Source organism: Tyto alba, unplaced genomic scaffold (genome assembly GCF_018691265.1).
Source record: "Tyto alba isolate M040663 unplaced genomic scaffold, T.alba_DEE_v4.0 Super-Scaffold_21, whole genome shotgun sequence".
In the NCBI taxonomy this organism is placed as follows: Eukaryota; Metazoa; Chordata; class Aves; order Strigiformes; family Tytonidae; genus Tyto; species Tyto alba.
The window spans coordinates 16,710,360-16,726,766 of record NW_024881295.1 but is presented as its reverse complement, the minus strand read 5'-3'; the positions used below and the strand labels follow the sequence as shown (position 1 = coordinate 16,726,766).

Sequence of the window (16,407 nt, the reverse complement as noted above, 5' to 3'; positions counted from 1 at the left end):
TTCTCCCCTCTCCACATGACGAAGTGTAGCTCTGTAACATGGGATCTGTACCGTGGAATATATGAATGGGTTTCATCCTGAAGTACATACTGTGTGTGGGCCTCACCAGCTAAGGAAGGAATGAGTACAGCAGCCCCTGAGGCTGGGAGGGGGTTCATTCACCATGAGACCCACCTGAGGCGCAGGGAGCCCGTACTCTGGCTACTCAGGAGTAGCTGCACGTCACATTGAACTGTTCTGTACCAATATGCCCAAGCCCTCGGAGCTGGATCTTTTCCACTCCTCCCCTTTTGCACACCCAGCAAGCTGAGCAGCGGCACTTTCATCCTAATTTGAGATTGAACTCTGATTTCCCCCAGCAGTTTGAGGTGAGCCCAAAGCTAGAGCTTGATTCAGGGCCTCCCCTCTTTCTTCCCTTGCCTGTCACTCAGAACTGAGCTCCCTGGCTTCCTTCCTTCAGCCTTCGCCCCCTGCGAAGTGAAGGTCTGCGTTCGCTCATCACGGGCCAAGGAGACAGGCAAGAGGACTCGGCACCAGGGATCTGCACGGGGCCCCGGGAGACCCGAGTCCTATTTCTGACTCCACCACTTTGTACTGAGTGACTTCAGGTAAATCCCAGACCTACTTCGGGCCTCTGCCTCTCAAAATGGGAATAGTAATAGCTTTCTGTCTCCCGGGAGCAGGGCGCTGAGCTGAATGTCAGGAGAAGGCTGAGAGCAATGCCCTACGCGGGGGCCTCCGCTTGCGGCTTTCTCAGCTCTCACCCCTGTTTGGTCTGAGCCTCCCAAACACCCCCACCTTTTGGTACTCACATGAGGAAATCACTTATCAGCCATTTCACTGCAGCTAGAAAGGCATAAATTGGCTGGAGAACAAAAGAAGAAATGAGAAATACCATAAGGATCTGGCCAGAGAGTTTATAATTGTTATGCAGGACCCCAGTTTCAGAGCAGTTCCCTCCACTGATCAGAGCTCTTGAAGACAGGCTGGAAATTCAAGGTCTGGGCATCACTTGAAAATGTTCAAAATACATCAAAAGCCAGCAGAGCTGCCTTGCTACTAATAATATCTTCTCACCCTCTCCCCGTCAGGGTCAGGGAGTTTATCACAAATGTATGAAGGACTTTGAAGATGTAATTGCTTGATGATTTCTCTCCAGTATGGATGACCTTGAGAGCTCAGAGCAGGAGAGAAACAGCTAAATGGGACACCACCAGTTTAGGATGCTTTCATGTTCTGACAGCAAGTGGTGTTTCTGGGACAAGTGACAGCATTGCCCAGGATTTAGTATTATCTGCCATTGATTGATTATGCTTAACTGTGCTTTCATCCAGCTTTTCCTCAAGATGGCATGACTTCTATCATCATCTTGCTTTTCAGCTACAAATTGGAAATCCAGCATTGTCCCAGGGACAATTCATCTGCAGAGGATCCTGCTGCTTCTTTTCTTCATGGTAACCATGTCTAATTTTCATCTCTACCTCTCATAATCATGCCTCAAACCCAAAACAGATGCAGCAGTCACAGGACACAAGATAATGTTCCATTACTGCCAACTGACTTGTCTTCAGCCAAAATAAGTCAGCAAATAGTAAAATGTATAGATGGCTGGGAATTTGACTGATTTTTGTGTATGTATGTGAAAAATGGACTCTTCTTGATTTCTTCCTTTTCAAGGGTTTTGCTAAGAGGTAAGAGGAGAGATGGAGGCTGAATGCTCACCTTTTTATTCTCTTCTCAATTCACCTCATTTTTTGCAGCTCATATGTTGTGACGTTTCTTCAGAAATCAGAATTGGAGGGTATGGTCAAGCAACTGTTTTCACTATAATCACCGTGTTTTATCTATCCAGCTTAAGTACAGCCATTGCAAAACGGATATGTTGTTAAAAACGTAACATGTTAAAAAGTAGTATTTTGTTGAAAATTCTCTTACTGGAAAAAAATTACAACGTCACACTGTAAGAAATACTTCTAGCACACTGCATTTTAAAGTATAAAAACCCGATTAATAAACACATCCCTGTTTATGGTTGCTTCAACTAGTTTGAAGTGGCCTGAGTGTTGAGTAATTACTTAGTTCTGCCTGTTTGAGGCCAGGCTGGGAATGTAGAGTGGGATTAGTTTATTAGCTTGGATCAGTCTAAAGAGAGGATACACTTGGGTACTGGCAAAACTATTCACTCTGATAGTTTGTTCCCTGGGCTATCAGCATTTCTCAGCAGCTTTAACCCCTCTCACTGTTGCTCCAAGCCCACTCGCGCTTCCCTGAAAGGCCGACAGCTTTCTCTCAGATGCTCTGTTCCTGACAGTGCAACTCTCCTTTTTGAGCTGCTGAGGAAAATCAGGCCCTGTAAAAGCATTTCTGTTCATTTCAGCTGCTAACTGATTCCTTGGTTTTTAGGAAAAGCCTGGCATAGTCTAGTTCCTGTCCTCTCCCTGGTCCTTCCGATTTTCAGTGAGATCCTACATGCCAATAGAAAGCCAAATTGGAAACCACAGTCAGTGGCCATCACTGCCTCAGAAATCTGCCTTAGATGAGTTTGGATATTCCCATCCCCTGAAAGCAAATACCTATTAAACTCTTTTGGGGAAAGTGCTACATCAAGGTGCTGGAGATGTCCTAGGAGAAAGCCTCCACAGCCAAGCCCAGAGAGGGCTGCATGCTGACAAATACGTACACTGAGCAGAGGCCGGGCACCGCTGTGGTGGTGGTAGGGTGGTTTGCACATTGCTTGATAATCATACATGGTCACCCTGCAATCAAAACAAAACAAGCAGGCAGTCAAAAGCAAGCAATGCAACTGCTTATGGGACACATCCATCAGCTTTTTCTAAAAAATTTCCTGTCTTTGCTGTTTGGCCAGCACCGGATCTTGCAGAGCGAGAAATACGGGCTCTGGATTAATGTATCTGGGTCAGTATAGGAGGAAATATGTCCCTAATTTCAGATGGTGAGTAAAGCAGCCTGCGAAGCAGGAGACTATAATTCTAACTACCTCAGGTCCACCTAGTTACTGTTCACAAACCACTGAAACTCTGAACTCTCCTTTGGCATGGGCTGGAGGAGTGGACTGAGGTAAACAGAGGTATTTTTAGGAGAGAGAGAAATGTGCCCAGCCAGCTGCAACGCCACATCTGGGGTGGTTCTCAGACAACTGCTCACAGAAAGGCTTTCCAAGTGGCAGGAGGAACTGAAGCACTTTATACCCAAAATGCCAAGAATTGTTTCTCATAGCATCTTGCCCTGGAAAAGACAGAGGAGCAGCTGCTTTCTGGCCACAAGGAGATTGGGAGTTACTGTCTCTCGGTGCTTTACAGCAGGTGAAAGAGCAGGAGATAAGGAGAAACAGGGTGTGTGGTGAAGATGGCTGAGCGAGTCAGAGGAGGGAGCAGGTAGCTAAAGGAGCTCTTGTATCAAAATAAGAGAGTCACGTGCATCAGAGCGTGCATTTCCCTCTGCTCAAGTGCTGCTTATTTGGACCAATATGCTCTGACCCACACACCAGCTGAAGAAAGAGACATACAGCGTGGAGACCCCCCACTTACCGCCTGAACATGCCCATGTTTAGCAGCTGGGTCATTACTGAGCCATCCACTGCACCAAAAAATTTTCCAATCTGCAAGCACAAGAAAGGCAAAAAATCAAAATAAACCGACAACAGTAAAATTTCCAAATGCTCGATGGCTCCAGCCAATCCAGCCTGTCTGGAGGCCTACAACACATAATGAACGTTTTATAAGGAGGTAATGCTGAGCTTTATCCTTTAGCTGGCTGGAAAGCTTGAGGGAGGACTTCCCCCATCGCCAGCTGGGCATGCTGCACTGTTCCTACCACGCTTGGAAATTATTTAGCCCACGTAAGTCCCTGCAGCTTGTGACAGAAAAGGGCAGACTCTCAGGCTGCAGAGACCCAGGCACATTGACTCACTGGAAGCCTGGGCTCCCCTGTGGGTTTTCGTGAATCCACATTCTCCGGATCTGAACTGCTGAGCCTCTTCCACTTGAGCCACTCTGCTAGCCCACGGCCACGGTGGCTTTGGAAGCCTCTGCTCTCCTGCTGCCCTAGGCAAACCGACCCACCTCGCCTAAGTGTGCTGTACAGACTTATTTAGGTAGCAAATGCAATTTTACAACTCACTGCCGTGCAAGTTCCGAGCAGGCAGTAACCCGAAGAACACAACACAAACCAGTCCATCCCTTCAGCTTACATACTATGCACTGGCATAACCAGAGCTGTTGCACGGGCTCCACTCTAGCAAAAGTTGCATTTGGGGGGCAACAACCCCCAAATCCTGCTTGCATGCCTGGACTAAAAGCAGAGCTTGTGGCCCTCTGGTCCCATTTACGTTCTGGAGTCAATAACCTCAGAGTCTGAATCCCAATTCTGGGAGCCCACTGCTTTACATACTTCTTCAAACAAACAACAGTTCTGGCTTTCCTGATTGCTAAACCATGACAAATCTATTGCAAAAATGCCTCAAATCTGCCAAGTCCATTGCTTTGTTTGCAAGCAAGTAAATAAAATACTCGTAAATAATAAAAGCACAGATATGAGCTGTCCTCCATATATTTCCCTGGCTCATGGATCTTGACACAGTAAATAGCTCACATATGTTATGGAAGCATTCATGCAGTTTGGGGCACATTTTACTTTTCCATTGATAGGCTAGCAGTCATTTAACACATATTAGCAGATGACAGATGACTTCATTTATTTGAGTAGAGCATTTCCACTAAAAAAACCCCCTTAGGCAGATTTACCTAAGTTCATATGGTAATCACCTAACAGTAGTGTTACATGGTTATGAATCTCTTCCCTACAGGCTTTAGAAGGCATTTCACTGTATAAATCGATATATAACATCAACTCCCCTTCGAGCATTTAGGCTGTAATCGTCTCAGACGTAGTCAAATGTGTCTGAGCAAGTGCTAACTTTTTTTACCTCCCTCGCTCTTTCAGTCTGATTAGGGTGGTGAGGAGGCCAGCTGCTTCCATTTAATACCAGTCTGCGGCACCAGCAGGAGCTGAAGTGCTGGGATTTAATGCAGTGCAAGCTGCAGCTGATGTGACAAGGGGAGGGGGCTGCTGCAGGACTGTAGATGGGGCCTGCCCTGTCCAGAGGTGCTGATATCTGATCAAGTTTCTCCAGGTAGGATGTCATTCCTACAGGTACAAGTATGGGGAGCTATTAGTGTAACATCCCTCTGCCGTGTTTCTCCTACCTCCCAGCTCTGAGCAGGTTTCCACAGGCCCTTGCAACTTCAGAGGTTCCCCACACAAAGCATCACCTCTGACATGCTGCATGGCACATGCTGTATCGTACCGCCCTGCAGCCGGGAGCATACAAATGCATATGCAGGCTACGCACAGGAAAGATGCATCCTGGAGCACACAAATGCCTCAAAAGGTACACCACTGCTCACGGACATATATGTGCTCACGCTTTGCTGGCTTGTTGAGCAATCTGCACTTTTGGTACACACAAATACTGTAGAGAAGTGGGAGCTGCCAAATGGGCCAGGCTTTGGGTCAGTAGGCAGCCTCCTCGCTGCGTGGCTCAAAGCCAGCCCCTGCTTCTCCACAGCCCTTTGGTGGGATCTTGGCCTTCTAGGTGCCAGCCTGCACCCTGTCCCTGGAGTCCCATCTGGGCAGAGCTTGCAGCTGTACCCTGTAGAGGTCTCCTGCAACATGCCTCAGGGAGAAGGCATCGGTCCTAGAGAAAGAGCTTTAGTGAGCGGAGGGACATCTGGATGCAGCAAGCGGAGGGAGCTCCAGACCTGTGATCCGCAGCTGTGCCTCCAGCTGGCAGCAAAACGTGGCTAAAAAGCTCAGGGATGGTTGTGGGTCCATGGCTGCAAACATCAGCAGAAACATAGCACCATAGTGTGGGGCAGCCCTCGCTGCAGCACAGCCCAGGCCTGCTACTTACTTTCCCTTCTTTCCCTGCTCCAGATCATCTGCTCCTCTCTCTCACTCACTCCCTTCTCCTGGATCTGGCTATTAACTCTTTGGTCCTCCTGCAATGAGTCTGGATGGGGAGATAAGGCTGAATTAAGGTTACCCATTCTTCCCCAAGTAATCCTGAAGGGAGCTTCCAACTCGTTACTCATTAAAATCCCGAGTCCCTCTTCTGCTGTGGCTTCTGGCTGCTGGTAAACTTCCTGCCATCTCCAGGCAGAGGTTATTAGAGCCGATACCCCAACCTGATCCCCCATCCCAAGGGCAGAGGGGAGCAGAGCCTGAGCCAGGCAGTTCTCGCCCTCTTCCTGCATGAAGCAACTCTGGTTTCCAGTGTGGTCACCCAGGGAAGGAGGCGCAGACAGTGGGCTGAGCACGCAGTAAAGCACCAAAGCCCCAAGGGAGCAAGCAGAGAGATGGAGCAAAACTTCTCAGAGCCCTGGAGTGGGTCTCTGGCACCAGCTGCTCACACTGGGGGCTGTAAGGACACAGGCACTTTGGCACCGCCCCGCTATTCTTAGCTTGCACTTTGCCCCGGAAAGTGGGTGTTTTGGATGCGAAAGCTCCTCAGCTGCCTTCCTCGGGGAAGTGGGGATGTGCGTGGGGCCCTGCTGGCGCTGGAGCCGTCACAGCCCACGCGGCCCAGTGGGGCAGATGGCTCACCCGCGCACCCTCCCTCCTTCAGCATCCGATAAGGTCACTCCCATCCCGGCTGGTGAGGCAGAACAGGCAGAGTGTGGGCAGGTTGCCCTTCTTCCCACTGCCGGGCTCAAACACCGACCGAGGCAGCTGAGCCACTCTTGCTGGTCCTCGTGTCTGGTATGAGGCAGGGAGGGAGAGCATTAAGCTAGCTGACATCGCCAGAAAGGCCAAATATCCACAAAAATCCATGTCTGGGTTTTTTTTTTTTTTTTGGCATTATGTTAAAGGACGCACTGAGGGAAGAGTGTGGGATGCGGCAGGGATAGCAGCGGCAGGTGATCCCACAGAGCAACACCCAGGTGACAAGGCTATGAAATGCAAGGTATTGATTTAATGCTCCTGCTGTCTTGAATTCCCTGTAGGGTTTAACACTTTGGACACTCATGGTGCCACCAAGAAATAAAAGCAGTAACTGGAACAAGATAAAGAAGTCAGAAGAAAAGTAGTGATGAACTCTCTGAGGTCAGGGGAGGTAACAGCTGGAGGAGATGACAGCTCTGGTGCCTGCCAAAATGCCTGATCTTGGAGGCATGTGGATAATGTTTCTAATTTACGCAAATCCACATTTCTTTTATAATGCCATGTTTCTGCTAGTCAGATCTTTCAGAGACGAGCTTTTGGAAAAAAACATTTTCCATAAGATGCAGGAAAAATACAGAGACAGAAACCAGGGGGGTGATGATGAGGGCAAACAGTAGACATGATAGCTAAAGGGTGTAGTTGCCCTGATGTATGGACACATGCCATAGGACTCAGTAAAGCACCTTTGAAAACGCCATGGGAGTCAGAGGAGGAAAGAGCAATTCCTAAGACGACCAGCACATCTCAAACACACAGAAGGACCTGGCCTCCCAGAGTAGGGAGCCAATACAACTTTACAGAATTTTCCTCCCTTATTTTTCAAGTTTTCTTTGCCTTTTTTTTTTTTTTTTTTTGGCATACCACGTCACTGAAGGGGCACTTTTACTGGAATATTCAGTGTGTCAGGTAGGTCACTTTCCTGCAGAAAAGAGGTTGGTTATTCCTTGCAATATGCCCCCTCTTGATATCTGTCTGTATCACCCCCTGGTGCCACTCTGTTGCTGATTCATTTTTCTTTGTGAGTCTCAACAGTTCTCATCTTGGCCTCTCCGAACTTACTGTGTAGTGCCTGCAGAATTCACGATCTCACCTTCTTCTTTTGCCAGCCTCTTCTGAATATGCTAACCAACACAAGTCCAGATGGGAAACCACGGGACTCATACAGCTGACGTTTTCCATCTAAATATTCATCTAAAAATTCCTCTTTTTTTTCTGTCCCAGCTACTTTGAGATCAATGCCACTACTTTACACTTCACTCTTTAACCAGAACTTCTTTAACAGACTCTTGTAAGGGACTGTTCAAGGCTTTTGGAAAAACTGAAATGAAGTAGGTTATCCATTCTCCCTTATCTCCTGATTTACTCACACTTTCAAAGAACCATAGCTGATAAAATAGGTTTTCTTCCTTTATAGAAGCTGTGCTGCTTGTCCCAGTCACAGCCATTGGGTGTTCTGATACTTTATTTTTAATTTCCACTTCAACCTGTTTCTCACATCTTCGAGACAGTAATTTTTGGGAACAGATCTACTTCAGTTTGGAAGTATGCATACAGTATTTGTTAACTCCAATACTATGGCAATTTAAATGAAACTCCACACTTCTGTCAGTAACAAAACCACTTAATTTCCCATTTCTTCTATAAGCCCACTTTTGCTATTGACTTACTGCTTTGTAGTTTATGAAACTGTTCTAACACGTCACTTTCTGACATCCAAATATATGATCTTTTATTATTTTGCAACAAATACCTCTGTGGTGAATTTACTGGAGAGCAGAAAGGTATAGCTAAACCATGCAGTGTCTGGTAGTGTTAACTTTACCCAGGGTGCACAGGATGTCACATCACAAACCGCGCCCCTTCAGCTCCCTAGAAATGGTGGTGGAGGTACTGGCAGCAGTAGGAAAGGAAACAACCTTTGTTGTCCATATTTTTATTACTATTCTGAATCTTTTTCCTTACTCTTTTCACCTCTGCGAGTACAGTAAACCCTTCAGTTCTTTAGGTGTGCTCCTGTTTCCAATTTGCTTAAGTGATTTTCTCTTTGGCATTTTGCTCTTACCCTTCCCTTCACAAACCTGCCTTCTGGGACTGTCTCAGATCGTCTTTCAGTAGCATCTGTGCTGAGGGAAAGGAGTCTAATTTCCTCCCTTCTGATAAAAAGATATTTTGACTAGTTCCTTCCTGCAAAATCCTTCCTCACCTAGGATGTGCTGTCACTCTGCCGGGAGGCTTCCCCCTCACTGCACAGCTGAATTTAATTACACCGTGGCCACCTTTATTACACAATTGAACTTCATTTGTTTTAACGAGCTCTGGAGGGTTATTTACGAACAAGCCAAGCACACTCTCCTCCTCTTATGCTCTCTTACCTCTGCAGGTCTTTTGGAAATTAGTATAAAGCCGTTGTTATCAATGAGGAAGCAATTCAGAATCTGCAGAGATGAAAGAGAAGCAATGTTAAAGACAGCTTTTTCCATGGTTGTGTGGTACGTACTGCTGCGTGCAGGATGGAGCGGTGTGGGCTGGTGCTTATGGCAACAGCCTCGGCATTTCCATGCCTAGCCCTACGGCTCAGCTACCACGGGTTTTACGCAATTGACTTTTCCCTCTCTGCCTCCATTTTGAGGTATTTAGTTTGTGAGCTGCCTGTGGTAGAGATTGTCTCTTGCCAGGGCTGGGTGCAGGCCTAGCAGGCTGTGAGCCACACATCCTGCAGGGAGTGACAAGACACTTGGACAGCACTCCTCTTTAATAAAATGGTATCTAATGCTTTCCATCTCCAGATTTCAGAGTTTTATAACCACTCACGAAATAACCTTCTCCTCACCACTGAGTATCAGTGCTGGTCTTATTTTTATTTTGCAGAGCAGGAAAGGGAGGTACAGAGTTTAGATTAAAACCTCTAGGTCTTACAGGGAAAAAAACAGGATACAGAGGAAATCCTACATGAGTATGGAAAGAAAATTCTCTGGTGATCCCATTCTCCAGGGCAGAGGAGCTCCTGTCCCAAATATGCCCGAGACCAAGGTTGAAGCAGTGGTATAAATGCAAAGAGGGGTGTCCAGCATGCACATCTTTGAGGAAGACCTGGGACGCCAGTGAGACAGCCTTAGAGGAGATGGACTCTCCTTAGAGTCGCTGGCTGGAATCCCCATGGCCCTGCCCAGGCTCAGCTGACGTCTCACAGCTGAGGGAAAGACCTAAGCTGCAGGTTTGTCTCAACAGCAAGAAGTCTTGCCCCAGCTGTGCTACCTCTTGTGAGGACATGACAGGCAATACCTTTTTTTTTGGGGGGGGGGGGGGGTGTGGAGAGAGATCTCCACAGAGCAGGTAGTCAGTCACAGCCATTGCAGGTACAGACAAGAAATATGAGCAACTTACATCATCCTGACAGCTTAGCGGACAGGCACCGTCCAAGGCACTGCACTGGAAAGGAAAATCAGGGGATTAACCATGGCATGATCTCATTTTAGAGCGTCCCCCTTGGGACTGCTGAGCTAAAGGTCTCCATACCAGCATCCCATGCAATTTAGCTGGCGTCTCCACCAAGATGAGCTCTACAGCAACGTCCCCTTTGCTGAGGGCTCTGATCCTGCACCTGCCTCCCTGACACGCTTCCAGCAGTACCTCTGCACTTCGAGCAGGGGTGGCACTTGTAAAGGGGGCAGCACCAAGCTCTGTGGCTGTGAAAGCAAAAGTTATTGTGCACCAGGGAGAAACCAGCATGCGTTTCAGCATCTGCTAGTATCTGGACTAAACACATGGCACGGTATTTTAGATCAGGATTCTTCTCAAGCAGGAATTTTTTGTTGTTGCTGTTGGTTTCTTTATTCTCCAGGCAGCTAATGATAAAATAGGATGTGAAAGATGCTTGTGTAGCCCAAGGCACCATCCATTTGTTTCATTTAGGATTTCTGTGTACTGGACTTGACATGTGTTTCACAACACTGCACCATGTGGGGACACGAGGGGTTAAGTGGTGAGTAACAAAGCCCTTCAGGTGCTTATTGATTTCATAATTGTTCCAAGTTTGCTGTGGCTGCCTGTGGCTGTCTCCTTGTGTTATTTTTTCAATAACATTTTCTCTAGCAGCAGAGGGAAGAAAGCTGACATGGTGTTGCCATTTCTGTACACAGGGTCCCTTTCCTGCCAGAGGTTTTCTGGGGTCAGGGAAGGACACTGATGTGTGGCATAGCCTGCCTGCTCACAGCCAGCTGCCCTTTATTTCTGAAAAACCCTTATACAAAAGACTCAGCCCCTTTTCTGGATGATTCTCAGTAACAAGAGGTGAATTTGCCATTTCAAACCACAAGAATATCATTACTTTCAGTTAGAATTTGTTTCTCCTCTTGAGTTTTGCATAACAAAACCAATTGTTTCAGGTTTCCATCCCTCTGCTCAACTTCAGAGGAGGCTTGTTGATGCCTGAGTTTGTTTCAAGCCCTGTGGCTTTGCAAAATTGCATGCTCGTGCTCCAACCCTCACTGGCTTATTGAGGCTCTAGGGACAATGGTTTAAAAACATCCCATTACCCACAGTTGCAAGCATCATCTCACCCCTGCCTCACCACAAATCAGCATTGGGTTGTTTTGTCTCCCTGGACGTATGCACAGAAGTGGACCTGTACTTCATCCCTGGCAGGTTCCTTCTTTTAGTCAGCAGAGAAATATGGCCACAACGAACCAGAGATCAGAAATCAGAACAGAAACCCAGGTAAATCAGAGTGGTTTCCCACAAGAAGGGCCTGTGTCTCACAGCATCTTCCTCAGCTTATGTGAGGCCTGAGTCTGGCCACTGCTGCTCTTACAGGCCTGGAGAAGCTCCAGCAGTGCCCGGTGCTGGGCTGGCTGTGGTGCAGCGGGAGCGTGGTGAGGAGCCTGGTCTGAGGGCATTGGCAGCTTGCAGGGAGCCCCTGGGGCCAGGGGGCAGAGCTGAACCCGAGCTCCCCGGTTGCTCTGAGACCACGTCTACTGCCTTGTGGGCACAGGTCCCTCCTCAGAGACCAGCCTACCTCACAGCTTCCTCCTGCTGTTGGTCATGTTTCTGAAACGCTGTGACCCAGAGCTCTTTCAGCTTTGCCAAAGACACTTAATTACTGTGAAGACAAACACAGCCTGCGACAGGCTTGGACTGTCTCCAGTGACTACAGACAAGGGACAGTGCCTAAAATACGCTGGCACACAAACGGCACAATTGTGAAGCGGAGCTGCAGCGAGGCACGCCAGGATGCCTCCCTGTCCCCAGCTTTTGTCTACTTACATCACTGTCATTGGGCTGGGAGATGGGAGGCACAGCGTGGACATCCAGAGCGGCACAGCATGTGGTGAAGCAGGAGAGAGAGAGAAAACAAAATCTGTTAGTCATTCCTCTGTCAAAAGGCAGTCACGTCCTGGGAAACCATACGCAGGCTTTTTTCATACCAGCACCTACAAGGGCCACAGCATGCAGGCACTTGGCACACAGGCCTCCTTTCAGCTTCTTTAATAAGCCTTCCCGGTTCCACTGATCGCCCATGGGGGCTTGTTTGTGTGAGAACTGCCTGGGTATGGCCCACAGGAGATTTTTAAAAATGAAGAGCTCTGCTGACGCTTCAGGATGTGCTCACACGCTTTGCAGAAGTCTTTTTAGCTCAGGACAGGTTTATGTGACCTTCCACCTGCGAGGATGCTCCTGCCACTGTGGCCAACTCTGTGCTTTTCCTCTTGATTTTTCCAGCAAGCTTGTCCAAAATTAGGACAACACTCAAAGCTGATCCCTGGAGCAAATAATTTTTATTTTGTCAAGCTGTCAGCATTTTGTTACCATTATCAAGATGATAAGAGAGGGCAGTAGATATTTTTTCCACGTGCGCAAAATTGCAGATTTCCACGAGATTTCTGGAAGGCTGAATGAGCACAAACATATTTCCACAATTAAATGTGTCATATGCAGCAGAGCTAATGCCAGGCCAGGATGCTGACACTGTCAACACGGCATTTGTGGAACAGACTCACCGCTCACACGGCATTAGTGCCGTCAAAGGATTACAGAAATGTGTGACTTCAAACTAGTCTACTTCATAAATCATTTAATATGAATTTCACAAAATCCCTCATCAAAATGACATCGTATGTGATGTAACGTAAAACCAACCTAGCTGACGAAGAGCATTAAAATGTCTCTCTTCACGATTACTGGTGCTCCTACCTGTTGCGTGGCCATCCAAAACTTGTGTTGGAGCAACTCCAGCTTAATTTGCACACCCACCGCTATGGGAAACAAAAAGGGGGGAGGATGAAAAGAGGAATGTGCAAGAGAGAGAAAGACAAACACGGGTTAGGAAAGGAGGAGTAAATATTCGCCAGAAGTGATGGAATGGAAATCACTATTGCAACCTGCTTCTGAGTGAGAATGGTAAGTATTGGGGGATCAACACTGAGTCAGACTGCCAAGTGAGAGTCAGAGGTTTAACAAGGTAGAGGAAAAGGGGACACTGACTGTACTGAGGTACTGACACCTCCCTCCCACTAAACACTACAGAGCTACAAACAAATTAAAAACAACAACAACAACAACAAAAAATCCCACAAAAAAAAAAAAACCAAAAACAGGAGAGCAAGCGTGTGAGCTTTCACCTTTGTCTTTTGTAGATTTGCCTGGCCAGAGTGGATGTTTCTGATCACCCCAGCCTCAACTCCTGCACTACACAGTATCAATCAGAAATAAAGTAGGCCAGTGTGAGGAAGGGATTCATTCAAAAACCCACCCATCTCAAGGGGAGACCACAGCAATTCACACTGCTCCTAAGCCACTACAAAAGCACAAAAATATGAATGCCACTTGACAGAAAAGTGTCGATTAGAAGTAGTGCTTCAGTACCTGGTCCCAGCCTAGTGCACGCTGGGCTAAGCAAAAGTGTGTGTTTCTTAATGAAGTGCGTCCTATTTTCTTGGCTTAATTTCTCTTCTATTCCCAGAATCATGTTCCTGAAGTAAGGCACAGCGCCACAGGAGAAGAAATGGTGCAGGGTCTCCCCAACAGAATAACCTAGCTGTCCCCGGGTGGGTTGCCTACAAGCACACGTAATAACCAGCGCAGTCGTGCGCAGCCTGGCACGGTGACGGGGAACAACGGGGCTGTGTGACAACTAGTTGAATCCGAGAGCTCTGCAGGAATTACAGCCTCAAGCAGGACCTTGAAATAGAATATAAAGTGCAAGTGAGGGAGAAAAAAGAAGTACGGCGAGGGAGAATTTGAGCCTTTTTTCACAACCACCAATATCAGGAGGATGAAGTGTTGCTGTTTCTACAGATTTCCTCTGAATTAGCAGGAGCTTCAAAGGGGGGAACAGATCCTTTAAATCTGAATCATGCCGTGTGGGTGCTTTTAAGTTAACAGTATGATCTGATGCTCTAATTTAGATGGGTATGAATTAAAACTGGAGTATGCAATGGTATATTTTCTTGCAGCATGTACAGAGACCCTGGCACCTGGCATCAGATCTGCCTTTTATACCAGTGTCCTTGTCACATTCCCACTGCTGGTACATCTTACAAAATCCCCTTCACAGGTGCATTTCTTATCCAGCTCCCCCTGCTGTAGACTGAGTCTGACTGCCTGTATATGGAGGAAAGGAATGATTTTGCAGATCTGTCTTGCCCTAAGCCTTGCAGATCACAAACGAGACAAGACAAAGAACGCAAACAAAGGAGGAAGGACAGGGCTGAGTCCAGCCAGGGTGAAGACTCATCAGCTCCGGCGGGGCTATGGCAGGCATGGTTTGGCTTGGTGCCCCTGCTGACAAATCGGCAGTCTATGACAGAAGGCAAACGGTGCTGTTGCTGCTGAGTCCGATGAGGCCCACGCATCCGATTTGGTATGTAGCTTTAAATAAATTCATCGTTATCCTTTAAAACCATCTCAAGGAAGAGTTATTCCCCTTATCACAGTCGATCACATCAACAGGGCTGAGCATTACCCAGAACATATAGTTTTTATGAGATCTGAAGAGGAGTTGATACCTGCATAACTAACCTTGCAATGCACACTTACTCAATGGCTCATGTTTTTGCCAGTGGGAACATCTAGTCTCAAATTGTTCTTCAAAGGGAGCTTAGCTCCTTTTTGTGAATCCTTGCCTCTGCCCAGGAGGCATGAGTAGCACATACCAAACTTGGACAGAGTTGCCTGCAATGTGAGGAAGGAGAGTATGTGGGGGCTCACACTGGTGGCCGGTAGTAGGGTCAGAAAGCAGAGTCTCTCAGCTCTCTTCTTCCTCTTTCCACATCACTCACTGCCATGTCTAACCTGTCTGTGCCATCTGTCAGCAAGCCTTGGCCTTTGGATGCAAACTTCGCAGTCCTAACCTCTCTGTATGGCTTATGTTTACTCGTCTTCTCCGCACTATCCCTTTCTTTCCTTCCCCAGGGGTCCAGCACACATTTTTAACTGTTGCCCACGGAGCTGAGGTGGGCACCACTCTCCTCCTCACACCCTGGCAATGTCTGAAAAGGTCACTGAAGGCAAAGCTGGGGGCTATTCTGCCTGGCAGCCAGGTTTGTCTGTCTGGATGGTACCCACCACAGGGAGCCATACCAGAGGGATTGCTCCACGCTCCTGCCTGGCAGCACCACTCCGCACCCGTCAGAGTGGATTGGCAGGTCCCAGCAAGAGCTGTGAGAAATTTCCATGCATTCAGGTGGCCTGAGGAAGACATGGGAGCCGAGGAGGAACAAGTCACAGTCACCTTCCCAGTGCTAGTAACCAAGTCACCCGGGTGCCTTTAGGTTTGCTGCTGAGGCCAAGGAAAAAGGAGGAAAGTGGTGATTCAGTCTGAGGTAAGGATGATGCTACAGCTCAGGCGAGAGGGAGAAAACTGGAATAAACCCCTCTCTGCTTGTTCCAAAGTATAAATGATCATTAATGAGCCTTTTTGCTCTGGTGGCAGAGAGTATGCTGCAGGAGCGGGAAAATCTGAGGTCCGTGAAATGGTGAGTGACCCTGGCGTGCAGCACAGCAACAACCGTAGAGTCCTCGGAGAGACCGTGGATAATAGTTTTATTCCTACTAATTTGCAGACAGCCTGTGCAACGGTAGCATCCCAGCAATGCAATAAAACACGAGGACAAGCAATGTTGCACACCTTGCATAGTTTAGACATCGCTTCACCACGCCGACAAGCTACCCAGCGCTGTGCACGACGTCCCACCAGCAGGCACCAGCAAAGCCAAGCAGTGCCCGCTGCGGCTGGATTTCGCTGGAGTCGCGTGCTGCCATCCACTGTGGAGGTGAGAGCCTCCCCCTCCACCTGTCCATCCCTCTGTTGAGCACATCTGCCCCATTAGCTCATCCTCTGCTCGTCTCTCTGTCTGTCTGCCTCCCCTGGCTTCTCTCTTTGATTGTCTATATGCTGTTCTCATAAGGAGCTTTCCCCAAGGTTTAATTCTTGGGCCTGCCACATGACAAAAAGGTATAACAAAGAGTTGCAAGATTACATCCTGTAGAGTGCTTATCAAGATTTACCTTGCCATTCACAACCTGTTTTCATGGCAGCTGGGCCAATGGTTAAATAAAACCCGTGATTCAAATGGAAGAAGGTGCCAGAGCGCCAGAGCAGCAGAGCACCCCTGCCCATACTGTCCATTTGCATTCCCCATTCCCTATTTCTGAAATATTCCTGTT

General features: G+C 47.8%; 1 protein-coding gene across 1 annotated transcript in view; it reads right to left on the bottom strand.

Annotated features, from left to right (window-relative positions):
* CACNA2D4 (calcium voltage-gated channel auxiliary subunit alpha2delta 4) overlaps positions 1 to 16,407 on the bottom strand; it is a 130,210-nt gene that overhangs the window by 12,926 nt on the left and 100,877 nt on the right. The window contains 7 exon segments of the mRNA XM_042795209.1: positions 813 to 865; positions 2,681 to 2,756; positions 3,549 to 3,619; positions 9,117 to 9,179; positions 10,129 to 10,173; positions 12,007 to 12,021; positions 12,934 to 12,995. Of these exon segments, the coding sequence (XP_042651143.1) occupies positions 813 to 865; positions 2,681 to 2,756; positions 3,549 to 3,619; positions 9,117 to 9,179; positions 10,129 to 10,173; positions 12,007 to 12,021; positions 12,934 to 12,995 (385 nt within the window).